Source organism: Danio aesculapii, chromosome 2 (assembly GCF_903798145.1).
Source record: "Danio aesculapii chromosome 2, fDanAes4.1, whole genome shotgun sequence".
Taxonomy (NCBI): domain Eukaryota; kingdom Metazoa; phylum Chordata; class Actinopteri; order Cypriniformes; family Danionidae; genus Danio; species Danio aesculapii.
The window spans coordinates 41,572,480-41,590,051 of record NC_079436.1 but is presented as its reverse complement, the minus strand read 5'-3'; the positions used below and the strand labels follow the sequence as shown (position 1 = coordinate 41,590,051).

The following is a 17,572-nucleotide window of genomic DNA, read 5'->3' as shown; positions in this document are numbered from 1 at the left end:
TAAAAAAACAAAACTAAAATAAACGAATTTTTTCATTTTCCTTCGGCTTAGTCCCTTATTTATCAGGGATTGCCACAGCGGAATGAACTGCCATCTATTACGGCATGTTTTATGCAGCGGATGCCCTTCCAGCTACAATCCAGTACTGGAAAACACCCATACACTCATTCACAAATGCACTTATACACTATGGCCAATTTAGTCTTTGGACTGTGGGGGAAACTCATGTGAACAAGGGGAGAACATGCAAACTCCACTCAGAAATGCTAACTGGCCCACTTAGGACTCCAACCAGTGACCTTCTTGCTGTGAGGCAACAGTGCTAACCACTAAGCCACCATGCCACCTCTTAAAATAAATAAATAAATTATTTAACTATTTATTATATTTTAGAAAATATTGTTCACCAGGTTCAGTGTTTAAATTGACATCACAAAGCTGTGAAAGTGCATTCATAATCAGGTTCCTAAAATTAAAACCGTACAGTTAAAATTATTTTTGTTACTTGGAATAAAAAAAATGGAACACTTTATTTACCGTGTCCCTGTTACATGCTACATGTACTCATTTCCTAAATGAAGCATAATTAGATGCAATTTTATAGTAAGAAATGTTGCGAAAGGCATAGTTCAACCAAAAAATGAAAATGCTGTCATCATTTACTCAACATCCACTTATTCCAAACCTATTGAGCTTATTATTCTGTCAAAACACAAAAGAAGATATTTCCATAATATTTTCATTCATACTATGGATGTCAACGGCTGCTGGTTTCCCCTTAATTAAGTCAGTCTTTAAATAAACACTTCCAGTGTCATTAATTCCTTAATTTTCCTTCGGCTTAGTCCCTGATTATCAGGGGTCACCACAGCGGAATGAACCACCAACTATTCCAGCATATGTTTTACACAGTGGATGGCCTTCCAGCCACAACCCATTACTGGGAAACACCCATACACTCTCGCATTTACACACTACGAACAATTTAGTTAATCCAATTCACCTATAATGCACGTCTTTGGACTGTGAAGGAAACAGAAAGACCTGGAGGAAACCTATACCTACACAGGGAGAACATGCAAACTCCACACAGAAATGCCAACTGACCCAGCCAAGACTCAACCCAGCGACCTTTTTGCTGTGATGCGACAGTGCTAACCACTGAGCCACCATGCTGTCCTCAATTCCAGTGTAACATGGGTAATATAAATGATATAGATTCTCTTAAAACTCCTAACAGCATCTATAACTGCACTGAACGCTTGTAGTAAATTAGCATAATAAAATCCCACAACAGGATCTCGCACACAAGTGTCATTTCAAAAACCCTGTTGGAGTTCATTATCACCCTTGTAATGTGACAGTGTGGAATCCCTTTAAAAAAAAATGCAATTGGGTAATGTAAGTGATGAGTGATCTGCCATGTGATTACATGTAATTACATCAAGATGGATAGACAGACTAACCTTAAAAAGACAGAGATTACATATTCAGCACACACAAAAAAAAAAACAGCAGAAAGGGTGAAATCCTCTATCATTATCAAAGAGGGGAAGATACAAATCTGTTATTTCATCTAATGACAAAGGCTCACCATACGTCCTTTAATTTTGATCGGTGCTGTTTTATTTAAGACTCAAACCACACTGGAAAAAAAAAAGATTCATTGGAATTACTGAATTCTTTTAAGGTAAGTGGTTGCAAACTATTTATATGGGCTAAAGGTAAACAAACAAATTATATTTAGTAATGCTCAACTCAATTTGTTTGCTTAAATTCAGCCCATATAAATAGTTTGTAACCACTTTTAAAGTAGTAAATCCAGTGAATATTTTTTCAGTGCATTTAATGACACTACAAATAATTATTTACCTGAATAGGAAATCAGTAGAAAGATATTTGGTTTCAGATCAGAGGGTTTCATGAAGTAAGCTTGTTCATCTTGTCATCAAGGCGAGGGAAACGGAGTAAAGTGTCTTACAGCTGAGACGGTGAACAGCGGGACCACCCTTTGGACATTCCTGCCTATTTTGTCAAACCGCGATGATCTTTTAAAAGGTTACTTCTGCCTGCAAATTTTTTCCTCCTTTTAACTCTGTTTATGTTTCACTGAGGCCCAGAAAAAATCCGCCTGATGCTTTTGCGTTTAATGTGAACTGTGTGACAAGAGGAGAGGGAAACGTAGTTTGCCATCATCAGTGGATGTAACGCACTTCACTTTCTTAATCCCCTGCCTGGCACCAAGGGTGTGAATGAGGCAATACTTAATTAGGTGTAATTAGTCTCAATCTTCCCCTCCACCAACACCTGTGAATGTCACGTAAGGGGAATGTGCTAAACGCTTGCATTGTAAATGCGTTTCACAATAGCTATTAATAATTTAGCCCTTTGTTATTTGCAACACAATTATGCCCTTTGATACTGTTATACATTGTTCTCTGTGATTGATTAAAAGCAAATTAAACTTTCACAAACACCTATATTTCACCAACACTGAAACGTGCTACGAACAGAATGCAAGGTTTCAGCGATAGTGTTGATTTGAAGTGAACTTTTACAAAAACAAGCTTAAGAAATATGATGTCCAGGTTTTTGCTGGGGGTTATAAGGCTGAAGACTCAATGTGTTAAATTAATTAAGCTCTGACTTTTGGGATTTTTTTAATCAACAGTTGACTTTTCAATGTAGTGCAATACCAGTGATGGTGATATCATCAGTACACAGTGCTCAGCATAATTGAGTACACCATATTTTGAAAATGAATATTTTTATCAATTTCTCAGTGAATATAGGCAATGTACTTTGATGCATTCAGTTTATTAAACAGATATATTTATTAAAATAATATTTTAGTCGCTAAACATATTTAGAAATTAATTACAAAATAAATTACAACCTATAAAATTTCCACAATTTTTTTTCCATTTTTTTTTTGCTTCTCTTGATTTTTCCTCTTTTGTAAATTTGTATTTAATATTTTTCTATAACATATAAATTTGGGTGTACTAGTTTTTGGACCATTATCTTAAGTTATTCTGTTAGATAAGCTCCAGATTTGGCTTCAGTGCTGACTAATCTAATGTATATGCACAAATATAATATTGTATAGCTTCCTATTAAAACTATGAAGTATAAAGATGAATTCGTGAGGGATGTACTTTATATGCGGAGTACTGTAAATAACAATAATAATAAAGCATTCAATGCTGTTTTCTAACTTCCAGAATCCTGAATTTATTAAATCTGCTAAATACAATTCAAAGATGCTCAAAAACGTACAAATTACTTAGTTTAAAATTAAAATTAAGACAATCCTGAAATTTCCGGCTCAGAATCTTTGATAAAAACTTGCAGAAGACAATAAAAATATTAAAATTCTGGTCACAAATATTAAGTTGAATATTAAATAAGAAATATCAAATTTCTATGGGCTCTTTTTTTTAACCAGTTTTTACCAACTTAAATTCATAAATGAAATAGGCTACAGAGGGAGCCATCAAAACAGTATGCATTTTTCCAAAATATTCCAATTATATTTGTTTAATAAAATACATTTAAAATGTAAACTGTTTTATTATTAAAAATGCAAACGTAACATTTATGTAGCTATAAATCCAAACCAATATTTATAAAATAGGTACATGGCAAGAACCTGGCGCATCCTCCCTTGTTATTAATACACAAACAAACAATATATTGTGCATTGAAGATACTATGTGAAGTTTTTAAAATGGATAACTCCAACTAACTTCATTCACATTATTATAATAACGTTAACTTTCTAATTGAACTAGCCTATTCTGTCTACCAACGCGTCAAGTTCGGAAACTAGTGAAGGTACGTAGGAACACATGTAACACACACACACACACACGCACACTCACAAACACAGAGCTATAAATGTACTCACGGGTGGAAGACGACAACACGCCGGCAGCACAGAGGAGCAAAAACAATAAGCAGATCATCTTACGAGGAATGTTCGCTTTCCTTCTATTAGCACGACAGCGTGTTATTGGCGTATGCAGGAGTGTCGGAAGATCCACGCATGCCACACCGAGTCCAGCTCCAGTGCACCCGAACAGTTGATCCCAGAGTAGGTTCCTAAGCCGCTCGCGTCCCGCGGACCTTCCACAACACTGAACTTTACACAAGAGCCGCCAAATGTTCTGTTAACGCGACGGTGCATTCGTCCTCTTCATTTACTTTTGGCATCGTTTACCGTGCCGAGGCTCTCCACTGCTAGGAAACGTCCAAGTTTATACTTCGCAAGCTCCTCCCATTACTTCCCACACAGCTCCAAGTCATTTTTTGCCTCTTTCTTTCGTTTTATTCCTCCCTTCCGTCTGTGCCCTCCTCTTGTCTCTCAAGCAGGTCTGGAGAAGTTCTTGTACCTCTGAATCAGTCAGCTTCAGTCTACCTGTGGGTTAGAGCAATCTCTTAATTGGAGGCCTTTCCACTTCTGCCTTTATTATGTGTAGCTATTTTGAAGTTGAGTTATTATATTCTGGGACATTTCGCTGGAAGGAATATTTAATGTCTGCCACCACATGAATTTTTAACTGGCATACAAATTAAATTTGAATACTGGAATAAGTATATGTGTCTAAAACTAAATAAACCGACATAACTGTGACTCAAAAAGACATAAAAATTGACCCTAAAAAGCAAAATCATAATTGTTATAATTGTATTTATGCATCCCATAAAAAGCTGAATAAATACGCTGACACTAATTAGGCTGATATACGGCAATCTGAAAAGCTGGAATATGAGCGTTTATAATATTTATATACAGTATAAGAAAATATCCTGAGAAAATTTGCCTAGTTCTTAAGTTATATTAATGTTTACAATAATGTAGAAAATATGTTCATGGAACATGATCATTATTTATTATTCAAATGATTTTTGGCATAAAATAAAAGCAATAATTTTCACCCATACAAAGTTGAAATCAGAATTATTAAACCCCCTTTGAATTTATTTTCTTTTTAAAATATTTCCCAAATAATGTTTAACAGAGCAAAGAAAATTTTCACAGTATTTCTGGCAATATTCTTTCTTCTGGAGAAAGTCTTAATTGTTTTATTTCGGCTAGAATAAAAGCAGTTTTTAATTAATCTTAAGAACCATTTTAAGGTCAAAATTATTAGCCCCTTTAAGCTATATATTTTCTGATAGTCTACAGAACAAACCATCATTATACAATAACTTGCCTAATTACCCTAAATAGCCTTTAAATATCACTTTAAGCTGTATTGAAGTGTCTTGAAAAATATGTAGTAAAACATTATTTACTGTCATCATGGCAAAGATGAAATAAATCAGTTATTAGAAATGAGTTATTAAAACTATTATGTTTAGAAATATGTTGAAAAAAATCTTCTCTTCGCTAAACACAAATTGGGGGAAAAATTTACAGGGGGACTAATAATTCAGGGGGGCTAATAATTCTGACTTCAACTGTATATGTATATATGAAAATATCCTGAGAAAAATGTGCCTTAAGTTCTTATCAATGCATATTGCAGATCAAAAATGTGATTTTAATGTTTACAATAATGTACAATATATCTTCATGGAACATGATCTGTATTTAATATTCTAATGATTTTTTTGCATAAAAGAAAAGCAATAATTTTGTCCCATAACTCAAAAGTAGAGTCAGTTTGTACCATTATACATCCGTTGTTTCGGCATAAAAAGGGTAATCAGTAAAAGATGAAAAGTCTCTTTAAAAGTAAATCTGTTAACCTCAGTCGTGATCAAAATTACTAAATTGTATAGAAAATTCACAGGATTTCAACTCCTTAATTGCCAAGTTCACAAATGATGTCACTGATTTGGTGAAAAAAAAAAAAAAACACAGAATTACGTATTTTCAATAGAAAAAGTAATTGTGGACTGATTTTTTTAAACATTTTTTTATCACAGTCTTAGAAAAATTCAGTATTTTCTCTAAATATGTGTCAAAATAAGATTTGTCACCAAAAATCCTTCTGCTAGCTGAAACACAGAAAAAGTAATAGCCAAATTAATACTTAAAATCACCCCAGAGTGAATGAAAACATCCCCAAGCAGCACATAAGGCTTAAAAAACCCTTTTTAAAGAATTACAGTGCAGTCCTAAAACATGAATAAGCAAGACACTTTTTATTATTTAAAAAACCTAATAAAGTTTGGCATGATTACTGTTTTAGACAGTGATTAAGGGCAGTTCAGAATAATTTGCTGTTTAGTTTTGCATAAATATCTCAGTTTAGCTGTATGATGATGGAATATTATGTCAACCAAATTAAATTAAATTAAATTTGATGGGGACACCAAATGGCACATCTTATCTTTGATAACCCAAATATAATTTGATGCAAATGTAAAATAATTACACAATAAAATAATTAAATAACATTCATTCATTCATTTTCCTTCGGCTTAGTCTTTATTTCAGAGGTTGCCACATCGGAATGAACCGGAATTTTTACACTGCAAATGCCTTTCCAGCAATAATCCAGTACTGGGAAACATCTACACACACACAATTATGCACTACAGCCAATTTAGTTTATTCAATTCACCTATAGCGCATGTCTTTGGACTGTGGGGGAAACTGGAGCACCTGGAGGAAACCCAAGCCAACATGGGTAGAACATGCAAACTCCAAACAAAAATGCCAACTGGCCCAGCCGGAACTCGAACCAGCGATCTTCTTGATGTGAGGCAACAGTGCTAACGACTCAGCCACCATGCCACGGATATGAAATAACCTTTATGATAATATATGTAATATATTTTATATGCTAATGAAAAACACCTAAATAAAATGCAATGAAACGCATCATTTAAAAAATAAAATAAGTCTCCAAAAATAGATAAATGATTTGAGAAAGTTTTTTTTTTTGTGTGTATAAATTTTAAATGAATAGAAAATTAATATCAATTCAATAGCAACGCCTCAACACTGTCATGACTAACACTTGACTAATGATCCTTATGAGCAGTTAGAGACGTAGTCCTAGTCACCGAGTCACTCGCTCGGTGAGAATGTATATTTTGAAACAATAACCATGACAGTCAGTTCGCCCATGGGTCAGCAAGCCACAAAGCAGTGCTTTATCTGTTGTAGAAAATAAATGCTTGTTAAAGACGGGTTTACCGTTAGTGCCACACTGCTTCTGTCTCGTAAACGAGTGAGTGGACTTCCTTTCCAGTTATCACCATACAATGCCATAACAAGAGGGATGTTAATCAAAGACTGTGACTGAAGACAAAGACCATTCATCTCCAAGAGCCGGAACCCTGAAGCCAGAGCTCCCACCACATTCATTAATTCTGCCCTTCGACTTCAGCTTCATGCATTTGATCTAAACTGTTATTTAAAAGAGAAGTAAATATATTCCAAACTGTTTATTCATGCATGCGTATACCTTGTGGGAGTCAATGCGTGCTTAGGAATGTTAAGTCATATAAATAGCTCACCTCAGGAAATGTACATTTACAAATCGCAATGTTTTGTAATCACAACAACCTCGGCGGCACAAACATATGAACAAGGTATAATTATCTGTGAATGAAGTATAGTAGCTGTTCCTAGAAAACACAAGACAGCGGAAGCAACACGCATGGTCATTTTGCACCAAAAACAAGCTCCAGATTTCAGAGGAAATGGTCTTACTATCCTCCGCCTCAGATCTTTAGCAATATAATCCAGTCCTTTAAACGACTTTGGATCAACTTGAAGGCCAAGAGTGATTACGCTTTTCACTAAATCCTAAAAGATGGGGAAATAATCCAAAACATTAGCTATGCAGATCAAACTAGAGCAGAGGAAGAGGAAGAAATGTGTGTTTTTTCTTCCCCCTAGTAGCGTATCTGACTAATGTGTTAAAAGAGTTCTGCTTTGGAGACGGCACAACAAAGATAGTTAGAAACAGAAACGCAAACAAGAACTTCCTCCCGGCGAATGAACTACAGCGTAAATCTCTCAGCCAATTCGCTGACCGCGTCTGATTGGACACATGCATATACCCCCGAACTAGGTGATGATGCCTATCCAGAACATGACTTACACTTCGAGGAATTGTCTGTATCTAAGAGGACATTTATCCTCCAGAAGCCTGCTCTGAGACAGTACAACACACCATAATGAGACAGGGAAGCATTGATTACTGGGACCTTGTGATTTAGTGGGTGAGCTCTGGCATGTGGAACAAATTATCCCACCATAAAGATTTCAGGGGGAATTCTCTTCGGGACAGAGGCTTGGACTCGCAGCGTTCAAGCGGAGTGTGAAAGCATTGGCTGCTTTGTTTTGAAGCACTCCAAGGAACTCAAATTGGACATGCAGTAATATAATGATGATTACCCAAGGGGGAGGTTAAACCTCAGTCCCACACACCTCAGCATTTTACGTCCAATCAACTTGGCCGACACGGAAACCCTCTTAAAAATGTCTGAAAAGCTGGGAGAGGCTCCAGCTCTGCGAAACATGTGCTGAAATCACTGTAAATCAAGCAATTTCCTCTTAATACACAGAGACAGTCACTGACCCCAGCGGTACAATCCTCACTGATTGGGAGAAAATGTTTGTTTGAAGTAGGGTCAAAGCCTTTCCAGACTTGGTTAAGCTTTGTTTATATTGCGCTGTATGTTGAGACGTATTAGCTTTTAAAGAACGGCTAAATGGGAATTAACGTGGAATGAACGGTCAAAGAAAGACAAATCAGATCATCATTTCTGACGGATACCCCTGACATAGTTTCTAAAGCCAGAAAAGCACCTTTTGCAGCTCCCCCCCCCCTCCCCAAATAATGCATGACAGATGTATATCAACCATACCCTCAGTGATGGCAAGATCTAGCAAATCTGTAGCCAAAATCCCCACGGGACTCTGACTTGTTAACTTGCTCTTTCTCCTCGTTCCATCTGGATTCAATGTACTGGGTGAAAAGCATCGGCAATCAAACAAGAATATAGGTAAAGCAAATATGTCTATGCTTTATTCTCTTCTTTTGTCAAATCTTTATTCATTCCTCTTATGCTGTACTTCCTCTTTCCTCTTCCGCTGCTCTTTAAGTTATGCAAATCATGCAGAATTTCCAGTATTGCAGTCACATTTCACCTGACGAAAGTCTTGTCGTCAATCCCAGTTGTAAGAGCAACAAACAATTATATAACTCGACTTTTGGAAAGTGGCAGAAAGTAGATTTTTTTAGATGAATTATCTGTTGAACTGTATCCCAATCATCACAAATACTGCAGAAAACCTATTGGAACCTGCATGGACCCAAGATTCTCATTGACATCAGTCAAGTTTGGTGAAGGAAAAACCATGGTTCATTCAGTATGGGGGCGTGCGAGAGATCTGCAGAGTGGATAGGAACCTCAACAGCCTGGGGTATCAAGACTTTTGTGCTGCCCATTACATTACAAACCACAGGAGAGGGCAAATTCTTCAGCAGGATAGCGCACCTTCTTATACTTCAGCCTCCACATCAAAGTTCCTGAAAGCAAAGAAGGTCAAGGTGCTGCAGGACTGGCCAGCCCAGTCACCACATGTGAACATTATTGAGCTTTCAATAATGAACTTTCATTAAATGAAAGAGGAGGCATTGAAGATAAATTCAAAGACTCTTGATAAACTCTGATAGTCCTGCAAGAACACTTTCTTTGCCATTCTAGATGACTTTATTAATAAGTTTTATTGAGTCAGTGCAGAGATGTATGGATGCAGTCCTCCAAGCTCATGGAAGTCATACACAATTTTAATTATTTTTTCCACTGCACCATGATTTTATATTCTATACTGCACATTATTTATGTTAAGTAACAAGACTTTTGTCTAAGCAAAGTCAGACCTTATTGTCCTAATTAAATAATTAACAATCAAGGCTGGATCATATTTTATTTAGGTAAATTAAGCGTAATCTAGAGGCCTTTGCCTTTCATATAAGCCACAACTGATACCAAATGATCAACTATAAGTCAATTTATTATTTATTGTTCCTAAAACTTGGATTGCCGACAAGACTTTTGTCAGGTAGTGTATGTAAAACATGATAGTCTTACCTTATTTATTCTCTTTCAAATTGATTGAAGTGACAAGTTTTGGATTTTAAAGTAATTTAAAACATTTTCAGAAATGTAAATTAGAGTAAACCATTATCTTGACTGTGAGTTAAAACAAAGTTAAATTTACTTGCATTTCTGAGGTGACAGGTAAACATTCACATCTAAGTTTAACCAGGGTGGAAGAGCAATTTTGTACACAAATGTTATTTTCTTATAATTCCAGGCTAGGATCTGTAGTCTCTGATCACTACATTAATTACCATTTCCATCATTTTCCTCCTGTAATGAAATCCCTATAGTGTTGCATGGCTTGAAGCTGTATGGGAACATGTTTGTACAATCTGAAAAGCTATTATATGTCTATTATTAATAGTACAGTGTGCACCTGGCTTTGATGAAACTAAAAATATGTAGGGAAATGCATTGATGTTCACTTCAAATCCATAAATTACAGTCCTAAATGTTAATGTATAGTATTGACAGATGTACTCTCAGACATAAAAGTGGTCACTGGGGCGGTACCTTTTAAAATTTCTGCACATAAAGGGTCCATACTGGTAGCATAAAAATACACATTAGTACACTGTAAAAAATGCTGGGTTCCACACAATCAATTTGTGTTGGGATAATATGAAGGAATTAAGTTAACATTAATTTTACAAATGTATGTGGATTGAACATAAAACTATTAAGTTGTCAAGAAAAAAAACAAGAATTGTGTTGATTGTGCACATTTTAGATATTATTATGTACATTTATGGTAATAAATGTATTAAAAAAATGTAATAAATGTAAAATGTAATAAATGTATTAAAAAATTTATTATTACCATACATTTAAGGTAATAAATGTGGAGGCAACAGTGACAGCTTTTGTATCTTTACTTCTGAGAGTGTAACACAGTTGATTAGATTTGCTTTTTGAACACACTGTTATTTTGTAGCTGTTGTCAAACTTTCAATTGGCTTAATCTTTTAAAAAGTACAAAACTAAAGCATTATGTTTTGTTCTATTCAAAAGGTTACGTTTTTGGAAAGCATAACAACAGTTAAAAAACAACAGAGTGTCCATAAAGTATCAAATCTGTAAGCAACTGAGTTGCGTGCTATGCAGTGGCAACCATTAGAGGGAGCACAAACACAATGTATTTACCTCAATTGGACAAGGTTTCCAGGGTTAAAAATGACAAAAATGAGAAACCCTCTCCATGCACTCTCTACAGTTATCAGGCACAGATATCACATAAAATAAGTTGTAAAAGAAACGTTAATTTAACAAGACGAAAGCAATTCAAAAAAATTAAATAATGTTGTTGACCAATAAATCAACAAATTGCTTTAATATAGTCTAAATTACAAATTAATCCGTGAAATAGTAAAGGACAATGGGTTTTATATGGTAAAATGTGTTAAAGGGATAGTTCACCCAAAATTAAAGTGTATTCACTATGTACTGACCCTCAAGTGGATCCAAACCTTTATGAGATATTCACAAAAGAAGAAAGCTGGAAACCTGTAAGCATTGACTTCCATGGTAGGAAAAACAAATACTATGTAAGTCAATGTAAGTCAATGCTAAAGTCAATGCTATGTAAGTCAATGGTTACAGGTTTCCAACATTTTAAAAAAATTGTCCTTTGTGTTTAACAGAAGAGAGAAACTCATAAAGGTTTAAAACAAGTAAAGGGTAAATAAATGATGACACATTTCAGTTTTGCATGAACTATCCCTTTAAGTAATGCCATAAAGGGAGGCGGTGTTTGGGAAAATAGTGTGTATGAGGGCTTATCAGTCAATCTCATGTTTTTCTGAACTGCTGTGTCATTGTGCTGTCTAACATTTGCTTTATTCTCTTGGCACTGAGTGAGTATACGTGAAAGAACACACCTGATGCCCTGCATGCTCTGCAAGTAAGCAGTTTGCAAATTATACAAGCTTAGGACAAAGTCCATTATCTTTTTGTCAGGGTTCATGCAGATACTGCACAAAGAATTTCATTTTTATTTTTTTACACTACACAAAATCATTTTATTAAAATTAAAGTAACAAGGTGAAGGCACGGGACGAAAACAGTTTTCAAGGTATACCGTGGTTTGGAAAAGTCAAGGTTTTAAAACCGGCACATTTTCTGCTATACGGTTCCTATGGTATATGTATAAAAAAAAGTATTTACATTTATTTTTTTTTATTTTTAGGACAACAGTATCTCCAGCAGAAAATATATCCAAAGATGCCGTTTTAAATTGTAAAGATATCTGTGTTTTTAAATTAATGAAGACAGCAGAAGTCTGTCACTGACATGTTTACTGCTCCAAAATATCTCAAATGTTTCTCAAAACAAAGTATAATGTGTTCAAAGTAGAAAAAGTTTTAGTTTTTTACTAGACATTTGAAAAGAACTTATTTTAGAGCAGTAATCACAATGCCGTAAAACTGTGATACTTTTATTCAAGGATATCATACCATCAGAATCTAATACCGGCCCAGGCCTACCAGGGAGGGACACATATATAACCCAAAGACATAATTTAAATATATAAATTGTATATTTTAATTTTATATTTAAAAGATTCCAGTATACATTTGTAAAAGCATCATGTGCACATATCTTTAAGCCTCATGTCTGAATTCATATGAAAGGACACAATTTAGCACCAAATGTACCATTCCTTCACTGATATCCTACACTGTCCTACAAAGTTTGGCAACATATTAAAAGCATTAAACTATAGATTACATCATAGCATAAATATATTCTGTATAAAATACAATTTTTTAAATACTTTCAAGGAAATAAGATAAAAATCAATGCTAACCCAATAAAAAATGCTTTGCATGCAATCTTGAAGGTTGTTTATTTGAATTGATGGTTCCTTGAAGAACATTTACTTTTAATGGAGGCTCTCAATTGCACAAAAGGTTGCACAAAAAACTGCCCCACCAAAAAAAAAAAAAAAAAATTGGATTGCATTTCTTAACTCCTAATGTCGCTAGTTAACACACTCAATGCTTTTTTTCCCAACACATCCCATAATTTCTAAAATATCAACCTCTAACAAATGGTTGACATGTCGGTTTCTGGTAAAAGTACCAGTATTAATACATCTACTATGACAAATCTAAAAAATTATGAAGTGTAAGACCAATTTATTACAAAAAAATATTCACAATAAAACATTTTTTAAATACTAAATTTCTAAATTTCCTCTTTATTTTATGAAGCCATAAAATATTTCAGATTGTCATTTAACATGCATTCTTGTTTTTTCTTTAGTTTTTTGTTTTGTTACAATATAACCAAAATTAAGTGTAGTAGTGCAACAGGATTATGTTTGTTTTATTTTTTTGTAAACCAACAATGCTGTGTGTGTAAACTATTAGTTAGTTTAACAGTTTAACAGTCATTATGTGAAAGAGTAAAAAATATGGTCAACCATTTGGTAGAGCGGCAGTCAAAGGGTTAAAGTAAAAAGACTTAAACATTTTGGATCCCATAAAAAACTTTAACATCCATAGAACCTCTCCATTAAACTAAATTTTCTTTAGGTTATTATATAGATGTTATTTAGATTTTTAGAACGTTAATCTGCACACTAAAAGAGAAAAAAAAATGTTTTATGAACGAATGATCCTTTGCGAAACCATAAATGGTTAGTTTGTGCAACTGTGTCTTTCAGAACTTTTAATTTTAGGAGTGTGTTTAGTAAACTTTACTGTCTTTGTTGGAATATTATGTGCACTTACTTGCTTTTGGTGCACTTTACATAGATAACAATGTTGTTTTCCTTTAGTGACTTCCTTAAGACAATGACAAGGCACGAATCAGAAAAACAAAGCTCACGAATCCTGCTAAGGTCAGAGGCTTGGGTGTAACCCAACAAAGAATATGATCTTCTGGAAACTTGGAGAAATACTTGCTGTAAAACGACCTGCTATCTGCAAGTGATCCATAAAATCTGATGTCTATAAAACAACTCCTGATGTGATGTGTATACATTTTACATACTAATGCACTAACATGTATGAAGTTGCAACTACAGAAAGTGATTTAAATAAATAAAATTAATGGTACTTTCTGTTAAACAGTTTTCAGTTTGAATCGAGGCATTTTACTGAACAGCTTTCTGTCAACATTGTTAATCGCTCCTTTTGAGGTGGGCATATGAGAGAAGTTCCCTGGCTGAAATGTGGATTAGCTTGTTCTTTATTGTGGAATACCACACACACTCAATACTCTGACTCACTAAAGCCTCAGTGACTACTAGAATCCCAACAAGCCCAAACAAATACACAGCAAACACAAATATCATCTAGGATTAAGAAGAGGGATCCCCAGTGGGTGTCTGTTTGCTTTTACATTAAAAAAACAAAAACATTTCATTCTCTTTTTGGCAAAGATGTCAAACTTTCCAGACCATGAATCACACAGAGATGGATTACCTGATAGGTGCATTTAAATGACAAATGAGATCAACTGACAGCTCTCGAAGTCTTTGCTTTCGGTTTGTCATTCAGCCTGTGTATTAGGTCTCAGTGGCGTTTTGCTGAATAGAGGAGTTGCAGAGTCATGCTGATGTCAATGGCACTCTGTGTGTTTGGAAAGCTGCCGACTGGCGCGCGAGCGCGAGAGAGCGAGTACGCGCCTGCCTCACAGTCAGTTGACAGCTGGAAGGCAGAGAAGCTTCGCACACAACAAACTTTCGATTATTTTAAGTGTTTTGCGTTGAGGTTTTACGCGCCAAATAGAGCAAGGCTTAGTTCGTGAATGCACTCGGAGGGCATTCCCCTCCTCAAGTATCAGTATTAATTTGAACAGGATCAGTCTTTGTGTAAAGCAGTCTATGTTTACAGGACGTACGTGGAAGTAAGTGAAGAACTGTCACCGGTTCCTGACATTAAGGTGAGTGTTTTTAGCGAATGTAGATCTGGTTTCGATGCCGACTTAAAAATGCGCGCTTGGCTCGGGTCTAACTATTATCATTAGTCATTTTTTCCCGCTTCTCGTCGTATCAACACCATCTTATCAGAAGGGCAGCGATAGCAGCCAAGCGTGTTATGATGTAACAGTTGTTGGAGTCTCTGATAAATGTTTGAACGCACTGAGAGTAGCCAAGTTCTGTATAATTAAGCATAATCAAACAGTATCACACGAGCAGTGCTACTGTGTGGATTTGTCAGTAGCCTATGCATGAGGCCGTGTGTAAATAATAGTTGTAACTTTACTGATACTTAAGTTACAACTACAGCACGTTTGCCAGTTTCGGATTAATGCAATACATAATTTGTAACAATATCGAAAGACTTACGTTTCACACAATGTTTAACGGGTTATAATTTCTTTTTAGCTAACGAAAACATTTCCGAAACAAACCAATCTGTCAAGCTTTGGGTGTCACCAAGCAACGCAAAGGCTAAATCCAGGACTGGAGCAGCGGTTAAGTGGAGCGGTGCGACCCCTCCCACCCACGAAGCGTTTTCTAGTCGCTTTATGGTGACTGAATCCACCTCGGGTTTTCACCCTGCACGAGAACAGAACGATATACACAGTACATGGAACGATTACGAAAAACCTCGCTAACGTTACTTTCTGCATGCAAAACCTCAAACTCTAATGGCGTTATGTGAATTCTTGTGTTGGAAAACAATACAGTTTGATGCAAAACGTGACCACGATCATGTAAAATGAGTTAAATATAATAATTTATTGTTTTGTTAGGCGGCAGTATGGTCAATATTACATGAAATCCTGATGAACCTTATTAAAATAGATTGCTGTTTTGTGTTTCACAATATTATTTACACTCAAGAAACATACTCGATCACTTTCCTTTGACTTATTCCTTTGTGTTGTCAGTGGCCAGAATAACTATTTAAAATAAAATATTGATAAAGAATTATTTGCAGAACCAGATGTGAAAAGTATGGACCCTCTTACAAAGAATTGTACCCCTAAACCTAGTGTAACATTTGCATTTTTCTTTTTACTAATTTGCTTACTTGTTATTGCAATGATTTTCTTAAAACAAGTTTCTATATTACAGAAAACTAACTTTAAAATTGCATACAATTTACTAAAAAAGACGAATTCTCAATTTTTGGCAGTGTAAAGTGTAATGTTGACAAGACATCATCACACCATTATGCCAGTAGATAGCGACATGTCATTTTAAAATGTATTTTCAGCAAAGACTATAGAATTCAAAGATGGCTGCCGAGTGAAATTACTTGCCTTAAAGGGTCTTTGTTTTAAGGAAATACAAGACAATCAAGGGAATTAGGGCTGCATGATATTGGAAAAATCTGACATTGCTTTATTTTTCTGCGATATATATTGCTTGAATAGCTCTGTTTTGAACGAAATCATTAATTTTAGATTGACTGGGATATTTTTGTGGCAGAGTGAATCAAACTAATTACAAGCATAAATAAGATTTGATGGGCAAAAGCAAAGATAAAAGTGTAATATGCAGTGCTTTATGGTTTTTTGGAGAGTCAAACAGTAGTCAGATATTCAGGTACAGTAAATAAATAATTAAATGTAATGTGAATTAACAGTGGACAGTCTTCATTGCATTATAAACATACAACCAGGCCCGGATTAAGAATTCAGAGGCCCCTGGGCACAATGTCTTGTAGGCCCTCTACCTGGCCACATCCCTATAGTTGAATTTATGATATATTAGTTGAATTAATATAATATTTTTTAATAAAATTTAAATCTATAATGTATTGCCTGTATTTTTAAAATAAATGATATACAGTACATTTATTTTTAGTCTAAAAAGATCTAACTTATTTTTAAAGCATTTAAAGCATACTTTGAAAAAAAATACTAGAACAACTAGTGAAAAATAATGGATTTTAATATACAGTACTTGTTCAAGTTCACAGAAGCAGTACTAAAATATATATTTAAAAATATATATTTAGGGGAATTTTTACTGTATAACTTATACTACAAACCTATAATGCATATGATTTGGATTTAACACCTCTCCAATCCAGTTCTATGAATCTGAGTCTTCTATAATACACACACTTATTAATGATTCCTACATGTCTTCCTCGTGATGAAGAGTAGGCAAAATCTGATATGTAGTGGGGGGAAAAAGAAGAACATGATTCCATGCGCTTTACGAGCTACGCCACTCACGCTGCTGTTGAATGCGCTCTATAGTTTTGTTGTCTCTGTCGACCAAACAGTGATGGGTGAGAATCACTCAACTGGTTTATTCCAACAAGGTGCGCTATTTGCACTTAGCCTAAATAGACACTCCAAAATCTGCTTTTTTTTCCCATACACAGGGGCCCCAAGTTCGCATTGGCCCTTGGGCCTGTGCCCATAATGCCCATTGGTTAATACGGCCCTGCATACAACCCAGCTTAACATTGCAGATCCTGAAATATGACTATTGCGATTGCATACATTGAGTTATCGATGCTATATCGATGTATTGTGCAGCCTTAAAGGGAATCCTCGAGTTTTTCATTTAAATTTCTTT

The 17,572-nt window shown here is 35.0% G+C and overlaps 2 protein-coding genes across 3 annotated transcripts in view; one reads left to right on the top strand and one right to left on the bottom strand.

The window, feature by feature from the left end:
- crlf1a (cytokine receptor-like factor 1a) overlaps positions 1–14,713 on the bottom strand; it is a 47,725-nt gene extending 33,012 nt beyond the window's left edge. The window contains 2 exon segments of the mRNA XM_056479456.1: positions 3,911–4,420; positions 14,511–14,713. Coding sequence (XP_056335431.1) covers positions 3,911–3,968 — 58 coding nt within the window. The 5' untranslated portion in view covers positions 3,969–4,420; positions 14,511–14,713.
- Positions 14,686–17,572, top strand: part of keap1a (kelch-like ECH-associated protein 1a) — a 36,581-nt gene continuing 33,694 nt past the window's right edge. Inside the window, exon 1 of one of the 2 annotated variants that reach the window (XM_056479435.1) lies at positions 14,686–14,970. The gene's annotated coding sequence lies outside the window, so the exon portion shown is untranslated. The remainder of the gene's footprint in view (positions 14,971–17,572) is intronic. The other variant, XM_056479443.1, reaches the window with a different exon arrangement.